Source organism: Rhinoraja longicauda, chromosome 15, assembly GCF_053455715.1.
Source record: "Rhinoraja longicauda isolate Sanriku21f chromosome 15, sRhiLon1.1, whole genome shotgun sequence".
Taxonomy (NCBI): domain Eukaryota; kingdom Metazoa; phylum Chordata; class Chondrichthyes; order Rajiformes; family Arhynchobatidae; genus Rhinoraja; species Rhinoraja longicauda.
The window spans coordinates 13,207,276-13,227,970 of record NC_135967.1 but is presented as its reverse complement, the minus strand read 5'-3'; the positions used below and the strand labels follow the sequence as shown (position 1 = coordinate 13,227,970).

At 45.1% G+C, this 20,695-nt stretch overlaps 1 protein-coding gene and 1 pseudogene across 2 annotated transcripts in view; one reads left to right on the top strand and one right to left on the bottom strand.

Moving 5' to 3' along the window:
- LOC144600532 (uncharacterized) overlaps positions 1–20,695 on the top strand; it is a 100,479-nt gene that overhangs the window by 51,337 nt on the left and 28,447 nt on the right. For both annotated transcript variants that reach the window (XM_078412204.1, XM_078412205.1), the window contains exons 5-6: positions 14,974–15,070; positions 17,426–17,553. In XM_078412204.1, coding sequence (XP_078268330.1) covers positions 14,974–15,070; positions 17,426–17,553 — 225 coding nt within the window. The remainder of the gene's footprint in view (positions 1–14,973; positions 15,071–17,425; positions 17,554–20,695) is intronic.
- Positions 9,786–13,769, bottom strand: LOC144600531 (torsin-1A pseudogene; annotated as a pseudogene).

Here is a 20,695-nt window from a genome sequence, read left to right as displayed (position 1 = left end):
TTTCAATAAGATCCCCCCTCATCCTTCTAAATTCCAGTGTATACAAGCCCAATCGCTCCAGCCTTTCAACATACGACAGTCCCGCCATTCCGGGAATTAATCTAGTGAACCTACGCTGCACGCCCTCCATAGCAAGAATATCCTTCCTCAAATTTGGAGACCAAAACTGCACACAGTACTCCAGGTGCGGTCTCACCAGGGCCCGGTACAACTGTAGAAGGACCTCTTTGCTCCTATACTCAACTCCTCTTGTTACGAAGGCCAACATTCCATTGGCTTTCTTCACTGCCTGCTGAACCTGCATGCTTCCTTTCATTGACTGATGCACTAGGACACCCAGATCTCGTTGAACTCCCCCTCCTCCTAACTTGACACCATTCAGATAATAATCTGCCTTTCTATTCTTACTTCCAAAGTGAATAACCTCACACTTATCTACATTAAACTGCATCTGCCATGTATCCGCCCACTCACACAACCTGTCCAGGTCACCCTGCAGCCTTATTGCATCTTCCTCACAATTCACACTACCCCCCAACTTAGTATCATCTGCAAATTTGCTAATGGTACTTTTAATCCCTTCGTCTAAGTCATTAATGTATATCGTAAATAGCTGGGGTCCCAGCACCGAACCTTGCGGTACCCCACTGGTCACTGCCTGCCATTCCGAAAGGGACCCATTTATCCCCACTCTTTGCTTTCTGTCTGTTAACCAATTTTCTATCCATGTCAGTACCCTACCCCCAATACCATGTGCCCTAATTTTGCCCACTAATCTCCTATGTGGGACCTTGTCGAAGGCTTTCTGAAAGTCGAGGTACACCACATCCACTGACTCTCCCTTGTCAATTTTCCTAGTTACATCCTCAAAAAATTCCAGTAGATTTGTCAAGCATGATTTCCCCTTCGTAAATCCATGCTGACTCGGAACGATCCCGTTACTGCTATCCAAATGGTCAGCAATTTCGTCTTTTATAATTGACTCCAGCATTTTCCCCACCACTGATGTCAGACTAACTGGTCTATAATTACCCGTTTTCTCTCTCCCTCCTTTCTTAAAAAGTGGGATAACATTTGCTATCCTCCAATCCACAGGAACTTATCCTGAATCTATAGAACATTGAAAAATGATCTCCAATGCTTCCACTATTTCTAGAGCCACCTCCTTAAGTACTCTGGGATGCAGACCATCAGGCCCTGGGGATTTATCAGCCTTCAGTCCCATCAGTCTACCCAAAACCATTTCCTGCCTAATGTGGATTTCCTTCAGTTCCTCCATCACCCTAGGTTCTCCAGCCCCTAGAACATTTGGGAGATTGTGTGTATCTTCCTCAGTGAAGACAGATCCAAAGTAACGGTTTAACTCGTCTGCCATTTCTTTGTTCCCCATAATAAATTCCCCTGCTTCTGTCTTCAAGGGACCCACATTTGCCTTGACTATTTTTTTCCTCTTCACGTACCTAAAAAAACTTTTGCTATCCTCCTTTATATTATTGGCTAGTTTACCCTCGTACCTCATCTTTTCTCCTCGTATTGCCTTTTTAGTTAACTTTTGTTGCTCTTTAAAAGAGTCCCAATCCTCTGTCTTCCCACTCTTCTTTGCTATGTTATACTTCCTCTCCTTAATTTTTATGCTGTCCCTGACTTCCCTTGTCAGCCACAGGTGTCTCTTACTCCCCTTAGAGTCTTTCCACCTCTTTGGAATAAATTGATCCTGCAACCTCTGCATTATTCCCAGGAATACCTGCCATTGCTGTTCTACCGTCTTCCCTGCTAGGGCCTCCTTCCAATCAATTTTGGCCAGCTCCCGCCTCATGCCTCTGTAATCCCCTTTGCTATACTGTAATACCGACACTTCCGATTTTCCCTTCTGCCTTTCCATTTGCAGAGTAAAACTTATCATGTTGTGATCACTGCCTCCTAATGGCTCTTTTACCTCTAGTCCCCTTATCAGATTAACCTCTTCTGCACCCTCTCCAAAGCCTCTACATCCTTCCTGCATTAGGGATGTTCCGAACTGCACTCAATAAGATCTTCATATCTTGTATCTTTTTATGCCCTCTTCTAAATATCCTGATGTAGCTTGGTGTCAGCATTTCATTGACACAGCTGTTTGTATTGTGCTAGAAGTGAGAAGTAAATGGAAATGCTGAATTTTAAATGAGTGAACACTAGGAGGGCTACTGCTTGAAAAAAAATCTGAACGATGCCTCATCTGAATCTGTTCAAGTTCACTTTAACATGTCCTTCCCTTTAAAAGCAAGATAGCACTTACGCAGAGACGAATGCTTTCTCTTTCATACTGTTCAGCAAAGACATGCTGTGATATATTGATGACACTTCCATTTGCCTTGCTAAAAGCTTCCATTGTGACTATTTGATTCATGGGACAAGCTGTTAAATATGGAGAGGTAGTCTTGCCCCGGGTGGAAGCACCAATCATGGCATATCAGATCAGGCAATCGCAGAACAACTCAGTGTCATAGCACGGAAACAGGCCCTTCGGCCCAACTCGTCCATGCCGACCATGATGCCCGATCTATACTGGTTCCACCAGCCTGCATTTGGTCCATCTATATACTAAAACTCGTTTGTTTGTTTGTTTGTTCCTGAACTACAGCCAAAACAGTACACGATAGCACAACAATTTTAGGCCCACCTTATTCATCATCGTCCCTTTGGTGCTAATGGAAGAAGTTTCATTTGAATCGATGTTATATTTTTATAGTTATTCACATTTTAAAGTTTAAATCTATCTCCTAGGGAGGGAGGGGGCAGGGAAGGGGGTGGAGGGAGGGAGGAGGGAGGAAAGGGGGGTTGAGGGGGATGTGCAGGGGGGAAGGGGATGGGGAAGGGGTGGGGAGGAGAGGGGAGGGGAAGAGGAGGAAGGAAGGAGAGGAAGGAAGGAGTGAGGGGGAGGGGGATGGAGGGAGGGGGGAGGGGGAGGAGAAGGGGTGGAGGAGGGGGAGGAGAAGGGGTGGAGGAGGGGGAGGGGGGGAGGAGAGGGTGCTGCACCAATGCAGGAGAGGTTTAAATGTATCTCCTAGGGAGGGAGGGGGCAGGGAGGGGGGTGGAAGGAGGGAGGGGGAGGAGGGAGGAAAGGGGTTGAGGGGGATGTGGAGGGGGAAGGAGATGGGGAGGAGAGGGGAGGGGAAGAGGAGGAAGGAAGGAGAGGAAGGAAGGAGTGAGGGGGAAGGGGAGGGGGATGGAGGGAGGGGGAGGGGGATGGAGGGAGGGGGGAGGGGAAGGGGTGGAGGAGGGGGAGGGGGGAGGAGAGGGTGCTGCACCAGTGCAGGAGAGGTTTGGGCCCAACGGGTCCACTTGGTCTAGTATCCCTCTAAACCTTTCCTATCCATGTACCTGTCCAAGTGTCTTTTAAATGCTATTCTCGTTCCTGCTTCAACTCTCCAGGTGTTTCCATGTTTCCACTAGTGGGAGAGTCTTGGACCAGAGGGCATAACCTCAGAGTAAAAGGATGCACCTCTAGAAAGGAGATGAGGAGGGTGGTGGATCTGTGGAATTCATTGTCTCAGACGGGTGTGGAGGCCTAGTCATTGGGTATTTTTAAGGTGGAGATTGACAGAATTATGACAGTGAGGGTGTCGGGTTACAGAAGGCAGAAGAATGGGGTTGAGAGGGAAAGATAGATCAGCCATGATATAATGGTGGAGTAGACTCAATGGGGCAAATGGTCTAATTCTCCTCCAATGACGTAGACATATGAACTTATTTACTGTGTGATTCCTGCTCTGTTTTAACTTACCAAAATGCAGCGATCGCTACACACTAACACTGTACCACACACACACGAGGGACAATTCACAATTTTTACCAAAGCCAATTAACCTACAAACTTGTACATCTTTGGAGAATGGGAGGAAACCAGAGCACCCGGATGAAACCCATGCAGGTCAGGGGGAGAACGTCCAAAGTTCATACAGACAGCGCCTGTAGTCAGGATTGAACCTCTGGGTCTCTGGTGCTGTAAGGCAGCAAATCTACCGCTACGCCGCCCATAGCATAGATAGCTTTTAAAACAAAACTTTTCACCATACCAGAGTACACGTGACAATAATGAAGACTGAATGTAAACTGAAAATTATAGCCTGCATTTCCTTTCTTAAGAAGGTCACCTATCGGAAAAGCAGTTACAGCTGCTGCAAACACTGTGACTTCAAGGAGTGTAGGGAATGCCGGCGTGACTGAGAGAATAACCTTGCAGACTGGTGTGACCTGAATTTAAAACAGCCTAGCCTATTGATATTTTCACTTGTTGACCTCCAGAGAAAGAATTTTATTCCAGTTATTTTCTGTCTTCAACCCATCTGAAGGCCACAAATTAATAGAATCGCAAACACGGAATATAGAACAGTGCAGCACAGAAGCAAGCTCTCCGACCCACAATGTCTGTTCTGAACATGAAGACAACTCCCATCTGCCTACACATATCGTATTTCGGTCCATTCCCAGCATACCTGTTTGCTTATTCAAAAGTCTCTTAATTGCCACTATCGTATCTGCCTCAACCATCACCCCTGGCAGCATGTTCCAGGCACCCACCACCCTCTGTTTAAAAAACGTTGAAGACTGCACGAAATTGCAGAGAATTGTGGATGCAGCCTAGACCATCCCACAAACCAACCTCCCTTCCATTGACTTCATGCTCCACACTACCTCGGCAAGGCCACCAGCATAATCAAGGACGAGTCTCACCCCAGTCACTCCCTCTTCTCCCCCTCTCCCATCAGGCAAGAGGTACAGAAGTGTGAAAATGCACACCTCCAGATTCAGGGACAGTTTCATCCCAGTTGTCATCAGGCAACTGAACCTTCCTGTCACCAACTATTTCATGGATAGGCCAAGTTTGGAGGGATATGGACCAAGCACAGGCAGGTCGGACTGGTCTAGCTGGGACATGTTGGCCAGTGTGGGCACGTTGGGCCGAAGGGCCTGTTTCCACACTGCATCACTCTATGGCTCTATAACTAGAGAGCAGTCTCAACCTAGCATCTACCTCATTGGAGACCCTCGGACTCTCTTTAATCGGACTTTACTGGCTTTGCCTTGCACTAAAACTAAACATTATCCCCTTTGTCATGTATCTGCACACTGTGGTTGGCTTATATGTAATCATGTAGTCTTTCTGCTGACTGAATAGCATGCAACAAAAGCCTTTCAATGTACCTCAGTACACGTGACAACTACACTAAAAAAATTGTCATGTACTTCTCCCTCGTATGTTGCCTGTCTCACCTTAAAGAAATGCCATTTGGTATTTGATTTTACCTTACTGGGGAAAAAGGACCTGACTGTTTACCGTATCTATGCCTTCATAATTGTATATACTTCTAGCAGGTCTCCCCTCAACCTCTAGTGTTCCAGAGAAAACAATCCAATCTGTCAACCTCTCCCTGTAGTTAATGCCGCCTAATCCAGGCATCATTCTGGTAACAGCTTTTCATATTTCGCTTGGGCAGCTTACAACCCAGTGGTATTAATATTCAACTTCAAGTAACCCCGGCATTCCCTCTCTCTCTATCCCTCCCCCACCCATGTCACACCAGCTTCTCGTTTTCACCCAACAAACAGCTAACAATGGCATGTTTCCTTTATCATCATTACTTTTTTGCATATCTTTCACTCATTGTTCTCTATCTCTCTACATCATTGTCTATATCTCTAATTCCCCTTTCCCCTGCGGGATTTTCTCTGCCTGGCGGAGGCTCCAATGTCGGGAGCCACGACCGCCCCGACGTGCAGCGGCGGCGTGTTCGCCCGCCCCGGATCGCGGGGCTTGGGTCGGCCCGCTGCGGACCATTCACCGTCCGGCGCGGCCTGGAACGTGGCGTTCAACAGCCTGACCGCGGGAGAAGACGGCAGGGGAAGGGAAAAGACATTCTGGCCTTCCATCACAGTGAGGAGGTGACTGGAGGAGACTCACTGTGATGAATGTTTCTTTTTTTGGTTTTTTGTGTTGGTTGTGATTGTGTGTGAAATTGTTGCTTTTTTATTGCTCTTATTGCTGGACTGTGGGTGAGCTTTCATTTCACTGCACATCTTGTATGTGTTTGTGACAAATAAACTTGACTTAACTAGTCTGAAGAAAGGTCTCAACCTGAAATGTCACCCATTCCTTCTCTTCAGAGATGTTGCCTGTCCCGCTGAGTTACTCCGGTGTTTTTGTCTATCTTCGGTTTAAACCAGCATCTGCAGTTCCTTCCTAAATCATTCTGGTAACGTTGGCCACTTCTTAGGTCCAGTTTGTTTAGGGGTTAAATGGTTCTATGATTCCTTTATTGTCGCTTGCACCAAGGTACAGTGATTTATTTTTTTACATACAGATCAGTAAGATTATTGCTGTACAGAAGTACAATAAGTACATACTACATAGAAACAGCCCACATCGGGTCAAGAATGAGCCGTCAGGTTTTGGTGCCATTTCACGGTCCCAACTGCAGCTGGCCAGAAAGGTCCGTTCCGGACGCCGTCTCCATCCAGTCATCTTGTGAACCGTCGCCCCTCTCCTCGCCCGGACATCTTCCACCTTCTTGCCCTCACAGCCGAACTTGAAGGCGCGGAAGTTGAGACCCTCGCTGTTGGGGGTACGGTCGCGGCTCGCTGGGACCTTCTAGTGTGTGTGGCTCTTCCAGGATGCCTGAATGCCCCATGAACCATGGTCCATTATGCCCCCATTTCTCACGTGAGTCTGAAAAAGGATCCCGAACCTTGCACGCGAGGGAGGTTGGATTGGCAGATGTGTGGAGTAAGTGACAAAGGCTAGAGGTGAAAAGGAGACAAATGGGATGTCAGATAAAGAGAGAAGTGGAGGAGTGAAATGTAAAGCCAGAGGGAAGGATGGGGATGAAAGGGAACAATGGTTCGATGGTACTTTATGTCACATGAACCTAGGCACTGCAAAATTCCTTTTTCAGTAAAATACTTACTATTCATTGGGGCCATTCTTAGTCACGTGTGTGACCAAAAATGTGAAACATTTGTGGAATACATCTCTACCATGTGAGGTCACACACGCGACCAGTCATCTTTGACTTCTGACCCTAAAGAAACATTGTCAGCATAACATAGAAAAGTTTCACTCGGTAAACTTTGACATATATAAGTCAAAGAAACAGTACAAAACAATATACCTGTTGGAGGAGCCATTTTGTGTTGATTGGTTATCTTAGCATATTATTATATTCTTTGTATCCTGCTGCATTATTTTTGTACACCAGGGGATTGTCGTGAGATGAATGTTGGAGTTTACTTAATGGACTGGAAGGTGCCATGGGCGAGGCCAGAATTATGAGCATAACTTGCCCAGCACTGACGTAATGCTTCAGTGTGACAACGAAGAGCCTGCTGAGATAGGTTTAGCAGCCCATACAAGTCAAGCCTGCTGAGATGATAGGGTTTTAGCAAGTATAACAGGATACGAAGGAGTGTCGGTGAGAAATTAAGTTCTTACTACAAACAAACAAGTTAATAACGTGAAATATACTAATCTGTTTTGTATTTTGCTTCAATAAACGACTTACTAACTGCAACGTCAGGAAGATCTCTTTGTTGTTATTTGAGTCAAGAACCACAGCTCCCATTCCTTCATCAAACGGTAAGCTTTGGCACTTTATAGGGAAGTCTAAAGTTGCCGCTATACGGGTAAGAACTTATCTTTGCCGGAGTGCATGTGTAAGAAATTATCTGAACTGGAGTGATTTATTGTAAAACCTTCCTCAGCTGGAGTGAATAGATCAAGAGCTATCCTCGGTGAGAGAAGATAAAGTAAATCCGTCTCTAAGAGTCATTTAAAAGGAACTGGCTCCAGGAGTGGGGCTGGAGCTTGTGTAGCAACTGCAAAGGACTGTTTTATTGCAAAAGCTTTAAACGTGAAACAGACTGATAAGAGTCACTGTCTGCATTAATCGACTTCGGAGAAAGGAAAACTTTGAAAGCCGATACAGCATTAAGCTTTATAGGAAAGCTGTTTTTCAGAAATTGTATAAGAAAACTGTGACTGGAAAACTTAGGAATGCTAGAAACAAAGAAGTGACCTTGTGCAAGCTTGCTATCAGTTTTGATTTGAATTCCTTTCAAGATATGGCTTTGCATCAATACGTCTTAAAGGGATATTGACGTTCAAGTATGCTTGTACGTAAATCTGATGTTCGGCCAGCAGGTGGTGCCATCAGAATGGATTCCCAAAGGGCCAATGGTTTTTCTTCAATTGGTAAATCTTCAAAGTTCTCTTACATCTTGGAGTGGGTTATCTCCCTGAGAAGCCAGCGTGAGATTGAAGAAGAAGAAAAACAGAAAAACTCAAGATATAAACAGGCTGCCAAGTTAATAGAAATGGTGAAAGAGAACATGGAATCAGGTGAAAATGTAAATGGGGTATAATCTAACCTGATTTAATTAATCAAGGAAGCACTGGTACCACTGCCTGAAGATGAGCTCAAAAAGCAAAGTCAGCAGATTCACCAAACAGTTGAAACTTTTATAGCGTTTACACAAGGTACTAAGAATGGTCCTCAAACTACACACTCCATTGCTGAGAGTGCTACACAGCAAAGTTGTGTAAACTTCGACATCATTGGACCTGAAGGCAGTGCTTCAAATGTCTCAAACTCTAAATTGATCTTCAAATCTTGTTCTTCATCTCGTGCATCTTGGGCGCACTCTGCACTCTGTATGAAGGCTAAGGCAGACCTGGCCGTTCTCGCAGAACAGGCTGCCTTCATGCAAGACAGGCATGAGATTGAGACACAAGAACTGAGACGAATGGAAGAACAGAAGAAACGAGTTGAACAATTGAAAAAAAAAGAATTGTCAATTAAGCAGAAGAGAAGACAATTGGAAATGGAGCTCGAATGGGAGAGCCAGAAAGAACAGCTGAGAAGATGGAAGGAACAATTAGAACTAGATGCTGCAATGGCAGCAGCCAAGACAAGACTCAATGTACTTAAGGCTAGGAAATCAAGATACAGCTCGGCAGCAGTGATGAACTCTTATTTGAAAGGAGGAACTGTCAAAGGCCCTACCTTTGCTAAGGCAAGAGAAAAGCCGCAAATAGCCAAAAGCAGTTTGGCAACTATAGAACCTGTCGAACCACAGGTGCAAGATCATTCTGAAATACTTCATATTGAACAAAAGGAAAAGGAACCAGTACATACAGAGCAGAATGAAATGTTTGGAAGAATATGGGCCAAACACAGCCAGATGGAACTAGTGCAATTGAAGCATCTTAGTTGGCATGGGCAAGTTAGGCAGAAGGGCCTGTTTCTGTGCTGTATGACTCGACGATTGTAAATTCAAAATTATAAGGGTCTTAACTTTGCCATAAAGTCCTGTTGTCCTGGATTGGAGTTGTAGGGGTCAGGGGGTGGAAAGATGGACAATGAAGGAGAAATAGAGGACTTGGGACTGAGAGATGAGTGTACAGAGGAGGGAAAATGAAGGGGGGGGGGGGGGTTGGGGAAACAAAGAACTGCTAATGTTGGTTGAAACCAAAGATAGACACAAAATGCTGCAGTAACCCAGCGGGTCAGGCAGCATCTCTGGAAAAAAAGGATAGGTGGTTTCTGCGCCGAGCTTTCGCCCGACCTAAGGTCCCCGTGCCTTGCTCTGATCCCTTGACCAGACCGCGCACACTGGTTCCCCATGAGTGGTTCGACCCACTCACCCCCTACGGTTCTAGGCACTGGACTTAGATGCAGGAGCGTTGATAGTGCAGAACAAAACTCAACCAGACCAGATTTGAAGACCAGGGTTTAAATGGAAAAGGCTTTTATTGAGCGCTTGGGACTATGGTACATGAATGCTTTTACACATTTCTATCAGACATATGCATAACTACACGAATACTTAGACACAGTTCTATTAGACATATTCTTGACTGTAAGATGGGGAACGTACAACACATCGCAAACTTGACCAACACATATTCATTTACACACCCACGTTTATTCAAACCACCCACCCCTCTACACTAAAACTATGTCCAGGATGTGCAGGATCGGGGTCTTTCCGTGAGGGTCGTGCTTGTCCCGTGAGTTTCTTCCTTCCGTTTCTTGCGTTCCTAGCCAGTCGTTGCGAGCGTTGCTGTCCCTGCTGCGAGCGTGTCTTTCTTGCCTGTCCTTTTCGTCTTCCTCCTGGCTTGCGTTCCTTGCAGTTTTTCTTGCATGAGTTTCAAACCCAAAAATCGTGGCCAGTTATACTAATTCTGGCCCGTCCTATCTCCCGCCAGATCTCGGGATCTCTTTGTTTAAAAGATATGTATTGAGTTTTCCCTTTGTCCTGCGTTATGTCCGGGGGTACCGGGGATGGCCAGACGGTATGTTAATTGGTTTTTCGTTGCGAGGTGATGGGTTTAACTGGTTTCCCATCACCTACCAGGTAGTTTTCTATGGGCTATTGTGCCTCCTTAACGAGATTAACTGTGTAGGTCGGCTTGGGGCATTGTGAGTATGCTGATGTCAGCGCCCCAGTGTCTGGACTTCGACCTGGTTTCGCAGGTTTCTGCATGGCCAATATCCATCCATTGTTCTGGCTGTGGCTTTGCAGAAACCTAGAGACTGGGCTGTAAGGTTTTTGCTTTTGTGGCTGGTCACGAGGTCCCGCGGCCATCTTAGGACCCACGGATTGTGACATCCCTTGGTAAACTGACCGCAGCCTTTCTCCGCTATCAGCCCCAGTCTCCCGTTTAAATGAGGGAAAACTTCTCAAATCTTACAATAGGTGAACCTTCGGGTCTGGACCCTTCTCTGGGGTTGTGGTGGCACCGGGGCTTGAGGGCCACGAGAAAGATAGAGGATGGAAAATAAACTGGAGGTGAGAAAAGGCCAGAACAAATCAGGCCAAAAAAGAGTTCTGAACCAAAACATCACTATTCCATGTCCTCCAGAGATGCTGCCTGACCCGCTGAGCTATTGCAGCATTTTGTGTGCTACGCAATATCCCAGCATCTGTGGTGTCGGCATAATCGTGACGGGCCAAATGGCCTCCTTTCATTCAGTGAGATCCTTTAATTCCATGAAATGCTGGCGACCTGTTTGCTGGCTACAAATCCAGGCAAGGCAACGACAGCAAAGGCCGAGGGGAGAGGGGAGGGGGGAGAGGGAGAGGGGAGGGGGGGGGAGAGGGGAGAGGGGAGGGGGGAGAGGGAGAGGGGAGGGAGGGGAGAGGGGATGGGGGAGAGGGGAGGTAGGAGGGGGGATGGGGGGAGTGTGGAGGGGGAGGGGGAAGGGGGGGGGGGGGGGGGGAGAGAGGCCAGCCAGGCCTGAAAATCCATTACTTCTCTGTCCAACTAGTTATCAGCATCGGTGTTATAGAATGGAATATTTTCATAAATCACATAAACTTCCCATGGGGCTAGGGAATTGTACTGCACACATATTGTTGCTTTGCAGGCTTCACTGGCACATGCACTATTTATGTGAACCAAAAGGACACTCTTCTCCAATCGATGTTGGTACGTGATCAGTCGATCAGAGTGATGTTATTGAAATGAAAACAGAAAATATTGCAAATGCAACTGTGGGTCAGAGAACCACTGTGGAAGGAAAGCAAGAGTGAGTGTTAACATTTCAGCTCGTCTGCTAAAGCACGGTCATCACTTTAGTTTAGTTTAGTTTGGTGATACAGCTTGAAGACAGGCCTTTCAGCCCACCGATTAAATGCCAATCATTGATCACCCGTTCACACTAGTTCGATGTTATCCCATTCCCTACACACTAGGGGCAATTTACAGAGGGCCAATTAACCTACAAACCCGCATATCTTTGGGATGTGGGAGGAAACCGGAGCACCTGGAGAAAACCCACACGGCCGCAGGGAGAACGTACAAACTCCACACAGACTGCACTCGTAGTCAGGATTGGACGCAAGTCTCTGGTGCTGTGAGGCAGCAAATCTACCGCTGCATCACTGTGCCATAGAGGGAGTAGAGGTAAGGAAGGGACAGAGGGAAGGATGGGAGAAAGCAGGAGGGAGAGGTGAGAGATAGATTTAGGAGGAGGAAGGGAGTGAATAGAGAGAGGATTGTGAGAGAATGTACATGGTCACAGGGAGAACGTGCAAACTCCACACACCAAACTCAATTTGAAACGTTAATTCAGCTTTCCGTGACCTGATCTCGCCATTTCTGCTTATGTTCAGAATTTGACTTGGTTTTAGTATAAGAGATGTTGGCTTCTTCAGGGATGGCTTCTTCAGGAATATGAAAGTTCTTCAGAAAAATATATATATATACGCACATACCCATTCATATGTATAATATATATATACATATGTGTGTGTGTGTATGTGTATATATACATATACTGTACATGTAATATACAGAACCTTTTTTTGTTTGTTATATTGTTTACAGAGTACTATGTTTACATATGTTGTGCTGCTGCAGGTAAGAATTTCATTGTTCTGTGTATGTATATATATACATTTATATATATACAGTGTATATATATATATATATGTGTGTGAAGAAGGGTCTCGACCCGAAACGTCACCCATTCCTTCTCTCCCGAGATGCTGCCTGACCTGCTGAGTTACTCCAGCATTTTGTGAATAAATCGATTTGTACCAGCATCTGCAGTTATTTTCTTATATATGTGTGTGTGTATATATAAATATATATATATATATAGATACATACACAGAGACAATCTCTCTCTCTCTCTCCCTCTCTCGCCCTCTCTTGCTCTCTCGCCCTCTCTTGCTCTCTATCTCTCTCTTAAAAAACCCACATATTCTACACGTAAAAATCCACCTTGGTGGCTACGGTTTTGCAGCCTTTGTCTGAATAGATCTTTTCATTTTCTGGAAAGTATGTCATTTCATTAGCTACAGCAGTAATAATTTCCTCATCCTCCTGATGACCCCTGGCTACCAGTTCTTCTTTGACACACAACTTGACATGTTTATATTCCAGAGGAAGTAAAGGGACGAAGTAGTCAATCACGTTTCTATCAATGAGGCTGGTGTGCCAGAACCCACTGTTTTTGTTATTGTAGACTCCAATAGACAGTTTACTGTCAAGATCTTTCAATTGAATTTCCTCACTTTTGCTTCCTCTATTCCAAAAGTCCAGTGCAATCTCATTAATCCTCTCTCCACCTGCATTGCTCAGAAAAATGAAAATTGCCTTCCGGTACACCACTCCATCAATGCTATCATAGTAATCCAAATAAGGCTTAATGGCATCAATAAGGCCTGCTTGCATCTTGTCCATTTCATCAAAAATGAACATGGACCTGTCACACATGGACAGATTACCACGGATCCATTTCTGCAGCTGCTCCTTATGGTGGTTGAGATATTTAGTGTGAGGGAAGTGCAAAGGGACGATAATCTGATGAACATATGCACTCCGCATTCCATTAGCGTAAATGTTCTCAGCTATTATTTTACTAAGTAGGTTTTTGCCTGTCCCAGACCAGCCGTGTAGAGACAAAGTTAGAGGTTTTTTAGGGTTTGGATTTGTGAAGAAACCATTGACAGCCTTCAAAACAACTTGCTTGGCAATATGTTGTCCAAATAGTTTGTTATCCAAGTCCATCTTCAAACCTGTCAGGTTGAGTTTCACCCACTCGTCCTCACAACACTCCTGGAACGTACAGTACAGCTTGGGGAAGGTGGTGAAGAGGCCGGTCAGAGCGGTGGCCACGCCGAATGCGATGCCCATACTGATGGGCTCCAAGGCCGCCATAAAAGGAGTGGACAGGAGCATGAGCAGCACAGCCCGGACCATCACCTTCATGTTGTCGGTTTCCTGGTGGCCGCCCCCGAACAGGTGACGAGACGCAGCCAGCCCCGGCAACCCGGCGGAAGAGCAGGCGTCGTCACATCCGCCCCTCTGACCTTTCCCCCCTCCAACCCTCAGCCAGACATGTTTGTGAGGGGCATCCACACAGGCAGGAATTGGTGCTGACAACAGTCAACTGGCCTTTTTCTTTCTTTCTTTTTCTTTCTCTTTTTCTTTCTCTTTTTCTTTCTCTTTTTCTTTCCCTTTCTTTCTCTCTTTTTCTTTCTCTCTTTTTCTTTCTCTCTTTTTCTTTCTCTCTCTCTCTCTCTCTCTCTCTCTCTCTCTCTCTCTCTCTCTCTCTCTCTCTCTCTCTCTCTCTCTCTCTCTTTCTTTCTCTCTCTCTCTCTTTCTCTCTCTCTCTTTCTCACTCTCTCTTTCTCTCTCTCTTTCCCTCTTTCTCTCTCTCTCTTTCTCTCTCTCTCTTTCTCTCTTTCTCTCTCTCTCTTTCCTTCCTGCCCTGTCAAGTCTTTCACAATGCTAATGATTCTGTCTGAGGAATGGCACTGCTCACACAGGTAGACTGATGCTCTGCCCTTCAAGCAGAAGACATCTATTGATGAATTGCAAGTACATGGACCACTGACAATGGGATACAGCTGCACAGTTTCAAAGGCACACTGGATGTTTTCCATTGAACAGGCAAGGCAGTGCTATTTTTGTATCCAAGTATTCCCTGTCTCAACCTATTTCAATTCCTGTCAATCATGCATGGTCCTGCTTATTTCATTGCAATAACAATCCCAAACTGGTGAAAATCCCAAAGCCGTCTCCATGGGGTAATGGGAATAATGAGACACTCCCTGCATGTCCACCTCTGTCTTTAACATAACACCCTTATTGTCTGAAGAAGGGTCTCAACCCAAAACGTCACCTATTCCTGTTCTCCAGAGACACTGGCTGACCCATTGAGTTACTCCAGCATTTTGTGCCTATCTTCAGTTTCAACCAGCATCTGCAGTTCCCTCCGACACAACCTTATTGACCTATCTTTATGTAATCCATCATCTGTTGAGTTACTTCAGCTTTTTGTGTCAATCTTTAGAATTTCAGTTCTCCTTTGAGTGAAGTAAACTGGATGCAATCGCAAGTGCAATAAAAATCAATTCCCAATGAAAAATGGCATTAAAAGATATCTTCACAACGATTTCTGATATTATGTTTCTGCTTTTCAGGAGCAAAGCAAATAGGAACTATTATTGGAATTGGAATTTTGGCGGTTCTAATTGTAGCAACTTGCCCGCTCCTGTGTTGCCTGATAATGCAAAAGACGTAAGTAGATCTATTTCTTAAATGCTCCTTATTTCATTACATGGGACATAGAAACACTGCAGATCATGAAAATGTTTGATGTTCCCACAGCAGGAACCGATCCAAAGTCTTCTCTTTGTGTAGGAACTGCAGATGCTGGTTTATTATGAAGATAGCCACAAAATGCAGGAGTAACTCAGTAGGTCAGGCAGCATCTTTGGAGAAAAAGGATGAATGATGTTTTGGGTTGGAACCCTTCTCAGTCTGACCCAAAACATCACCCATCTTTTTTCTCCAGAGATGCTGCCTGACACGCTGAGTTACTCCAGCATTTTATTTTATTTTTTTGTAAATCAGCATCTAGTTTCTGCGAATTCTTGTTTCTACATCTTCTCTTTGATGCCCTGGTTTAGGTTTATGGTTAGGTTTATTATTGGTACTGTGAAAAGCTTTGTTTTGTTTAGTTTAGGTTTGAGATACAGCATGGAAACAAGACCTTCGGTCCACTGAGAACACACCAACCTTCGATCACCCATTCACACTAGTTCTCTGTCATCCCAATTTTCTCATCCACTCCCCAACACTAGGGGTAATTTACTGCAGCTAATTAACCTACAAATCCGCACACTTTAGGATTTTGGAGGAATCCGGACCACCCGGAGGAAACCCATGGGGTCACAGGAAGAACGTGCAAACTCCACACAGGGTCAGGATTGAAGCTGGTCTCTGATGCTATGAAGCAGCAGTTCTACCATTGCGCCATTGTGTTGCCCTATTTTTTAAATTAAATTTTTTTTTAAAAATATTTTTTTTTACAATACAATAAAACGAAACAGAACCCACCACCAGCATCCAATACAAACAAATATACCAAATGAAACTATTATACAACTATATTACAATCCCTATCCAGGATGCATTCAATCCCCTGCGGTGCCCAACGGTCCCAGAAATCCCCCAGGGTGCCTGTGGGCAGCGCACAGTCCCTCTCCAACACCATACGGGCAAGGACGTAACCCCGGAAAAGGGGTAGGCAGCTGGCTCGGGCAGAGCCCTCTTCCGCCCGGCGCCGTGAGTCGCGGATGGCCAGCTTCAAGAGAGAGCTAGATAGAGCTCTTAAGGATAGCGGAGTCAGGGGGTATGGGGAGAAGGCAGGAACGGGGTACTGATTGAAAATGATCAGCCATGATCACATTGAATGGTGGTGCTGGCTCGAAGGGCCGAATAGCCTACTCCTGCACCTATTGTCTATTGAATGGCGGTGCTGGCTCGAAGGGCCGAATGGCCTCCTCCTGCACCTATTTTCTATATTTTGTATATTTCTATTTGCATGTTGTCCAAACAGATCAGATAATACTTTACATAAATGCAATCGAGTCAAACTCAAGTACAACAGATAGAGCAAAGGGGAAGGTACAGAGAGCAGAATATAGTTGCCAGCATTGTAAAGCTGTTACTCAATGGAAGTCAATATTTTGTCAGAGTTACAATTTTCCTGGCCTGACAACAACTGTGTAGAATGTCAGTGATATCAAGTCAAGTCAAATTTATTTGTCACATACACATACACGATGTGCAGTGAAATGAAAGTGGCAATGCCTGCGGGTTGTGCACACCAGTTTAAAACGCACAGTTCCCGCAGAGCTACCACGACGGCGACTGGACTGGACCGCGCCATCATCATATGTTTCTGTGAATTAATTCACAACAGACCCAGACAAGAGGTGAGGAAATATCCTTTGTTAGAGAGCTTTGGCCAAACCAACCTGTTCTTTCTGAACTTAACTGGTCACGCCACAAATTGCACTGACTTTAATTTTTTTGTTGTCTGGAATGCAATCGACTTTCCAGGCACTGCCTGACTAATGTAAGGGTTAAGTTTCATGTACTTTTACTGAAGTCAGATTTTACGCAAGTCGGAATCACCATCCCCACTCCCTGCCCAAAATAACTCACTGAGAGTACTGACAGTCTCAGCGGCACCTGGTTGCGTCCAGGGCACTTTCTGCGGCGCACGTCCTTGTGGGTAAGCACAGCCGCCATTGCCGGCTTGTTTCCATCGTAAACTTGAGTGAACGTACAGTGTTGTGTAAATTACAAACTGCCTTGATTGCACTCAGGGCTGAGCACACAATCGTTCCCGTAAAGTGCGGGTTTACGTGAAAATTGTCAATTGCATCAATCGGGGAGTGTCTGTATATGCGTTCGAATGAACTGCCTCCCCTACCTCACCACTCCCTCAAATTGATGAATGGTCCCGACCCTAAACGTCATCCATCCTTTCTCATCAGAGATGCTGCCTGATCCGCTGAGTTGCTCCAGCACTTTGTGCCTATTTTTGAAAAATGAGACATTGGGTTGTTTTTGTTCCGACAGCAAGCTGAACCCGCTTTTGCGCAAAAACAAAGCGGTAGAGAATGCCCGGAAGAAGGACGTGGAAGTGGGAGGTTACATCATGACCTTGCTCAAGGAACAGAAAAGGAAAAGGAAAATGCAACAAGAAGGTAATATACCAAAATATAGCTATACGTTACAAGGTGACGTCAGCATTACTTGAGTAAGTAGGGGTGTATGCTTGGGACTGCTAGTACCACTTTGATATACTGATGGCATGATCAGATTTGCAGAAGGTTAGGGATTGCTAGACAGTAGGGTCATGTCCTCCCACCAGCAGTTAGTGAGAAAGTGAAAGAGAGAGAGAGGGGGAAGGAAGTTAAAGGGGCGGTAGAGTGGCGCTGCGGTAGAGTTGCTGCCTTACAACGCCAGAGACCCGGGTCAAGCAAATTTTGCTTGAGAATTGAAAACACAAGTAGACACAGAAGCTGTATGGTATGCTTGCCTTTGCCGGTCAGGGCATTGAGCATACGAGTCTGGAAGTCATGATGCAACTTTATAAGACTTTGGTGAGGCCAGATTTGAAGTATTGCATGCAGTTCTGGCCACCCAGGAAGGAAGTGGAGGGTTTGAAGAAGGTGCAGAAGAGGTTGACCAGAATGTTGCCTGGATTAGAGGGTTCTAACTATGAGGAGAGGTTGGATAGGCTTGGATTATTTTCTCTGGAACATCAGAAGTTGAGGGGAGACCTGATAGTTGTATATAAAATTGCGAGGCATAGCTACGGTAGACAGTCGGAATCTTTCTCCTGAGCTGAAAATGTCAAATACTAGAGAGCACAGGTTTAAGGTGAGAGAGGCAAAGTTTGACGAGATGTGTAGGGCAGGTTTTTTTACACATGGGGTGGTGAGTAGCTTGAATGCGTTGCCAGGGGTGATGGAGGCAGAAATGTTAGTGTCTGTTAGATAGGCACATAGATGTTGGAGGGTGCCTGGAACACACTGCTTGGGCAGATGGTGGAGGCAGATACAATTGTGTCATTTAAGAAGCATTTAGGTGGGCACATAGGTATGCAGGGTATGGAGGGATATGGATCACGTGCAGGCAGATGAAATATTTAACTTGGCATTATGTGCAGGAAAATAACTGCAGCTGCCGATTCGAATTGAAGGTAGACACAAAATGCTGAAGTAACTCAGCGGGTCAGGCAGCATCTCTGGAGAGAAGGAATGTGTGATGTTTCGGGTCGAGACCAGAAACGTCACCCATTCCTTCTCTCCTGAGATGCTGCCAGACCCGCTGAGTTACTCCAGCGTTTTGTGTCTACCTTTAATGGCATTATGCTCAGCACAGACATTGTGGGGCAAAGGAGCCTGTTCCTGTGCTGTACATTTGCTATTTTAGTAGATTCTATGTTCTATTTTATACCTGTATGCTGTCCCATTTTCACTCTGTAGCAGTGAATTTTGTCAAAGTAAAGTTTTTTTAACTTCACTTATCAGTGTGCAAAGTGAAGGGCCATCTCCTAATCTCTTGCTCTAGTCAAGATTCTTTAGTACAGTTGCTTTCTAATGCCTCTGAATCGTCCAAAGCTGTCACTGGAAAAGACTTTATGCGTATAACACTACTGAATATTTCAATACAATGTTTAATACTGTTTGTAAATGTAAATGGCATAATGGTAATATCATTGATATAAAGATCAATACTGATTCTTCTAGCGTAATAGTTTTGTGTGATAAGATTATTATAGAATGGAGATTTAATACTTGCCAGCTGTTTTGGATTCCCCAGTCGTTGGAGAAGGTGCATAAAAGATTTACGAGACTGGTATTGGGGCGAAGAAGCCTTTTCTGTTTGTGTGTTTATTGTGATTCCCTTGGGAAGGGCAGTGTGATTTTCCACAACCAGTCACTAGGAGAGAGTTCAACTTCTTGTCATTCTCTGGATGAAAATGGTTCTTCTCATTCGCAAATCACTCTAATTAGTGGCAATTTATCATCTCCGGATCTGGTCTTGCAACATTTAACCCATCCAAACATCCACAAGGTGGGGCCTTGCCAAAGTTCATGTTGACAGCATCTACTACCCTGCCCTCGTCAGTCCTCTTGGTCATTCTTTCAAAATAAAAGCTCAGTGAAATCTGCAAGTTATGATTCTGCACACACAAGGTATTGCTGTTCTGTGGGAGCTTTCTGTGCATAAATTGGCATCTGTATTTCTTAGAGGCTCACATAGCACAGAAATAGGCCCTTTAGCTCAACTTGCCCATGCTAACCATGATGCCTCAGCTACACTGGCCCCACCTGCCCTGTTTGACCCATATCCTTCTAAGCATAAGTCATAGGAGCAGAATTAGTCCATTTGACCAATCGCGTCTACTTCACCATTCAGTTATGGCTGATCTGTCATTTCAGCTCAATCCCAATCTCCTGCCTTCTTATAACCTTTGACAACCTTACTAATCAAGAACCTGCCAATCTCCGCTTTATAAATACCCAGTGACAGCCTCCACAGCCACCTGTGGCAATGAAATCCATCGATTCACCATCCTCTAGCAAAATAAGTTCCTCCTCATCCCTTTTCTGTTACTTACAGCATCTGGTCCTGTCTGTTCCTACAACATCTTAATGTCCATCAGGTGGAACCTTGTCAAGCCTTGCCAAATCATGAGGGGAATAGGTAGAGTAAATGTAGACTCTTTTACCAAGGGTAGGGGAATCAAGAACCACTGGTTTATGGTGAGAAGGGAAGGATTAAATTGGAACTTGAGAGACATCTTTTTCACTCAGAGGGTGGTGGGTATATGGAACAAGCTGCCAGAGGACGTAGTTAAGGCAGGCACCATAAAAATATTTAAAAGGCATTTGGACAGGTACATGGATAGGAAAGGTTTAGAGGGATATGGGGCAAACGCGGGCAGGTAGGACCCGTGTAGATGGGGCATTATGGTCGGCATGAACAAGTTATGTTGAAGGGCCAGTTTCCATGTTGTGTGACTCAAAGTCTCTAAGTACATGTAGATAACATCTACTACCTTACCCTCATCAATCCTCTTGATCATCTCTTCCCAAAAAAAGATCAATGAAATTTGTGAGGCATGACTTCCGAAGTACAAAGTGCTGTGTTTGTGGGAACTGTCCGTGCACAGATTAGCATCTGTATTTCTTCAACATGACACAACTGTACTTCAAAAAGTAGCTAATCGTCTGTGAAATGTGAGACTTGAAATGCATGTTTATTTTAATTTACGTATCTATCCACATCTGGCACATGTGTTTTATTCAGAATCATCAGTGGAATAAAGTCGGA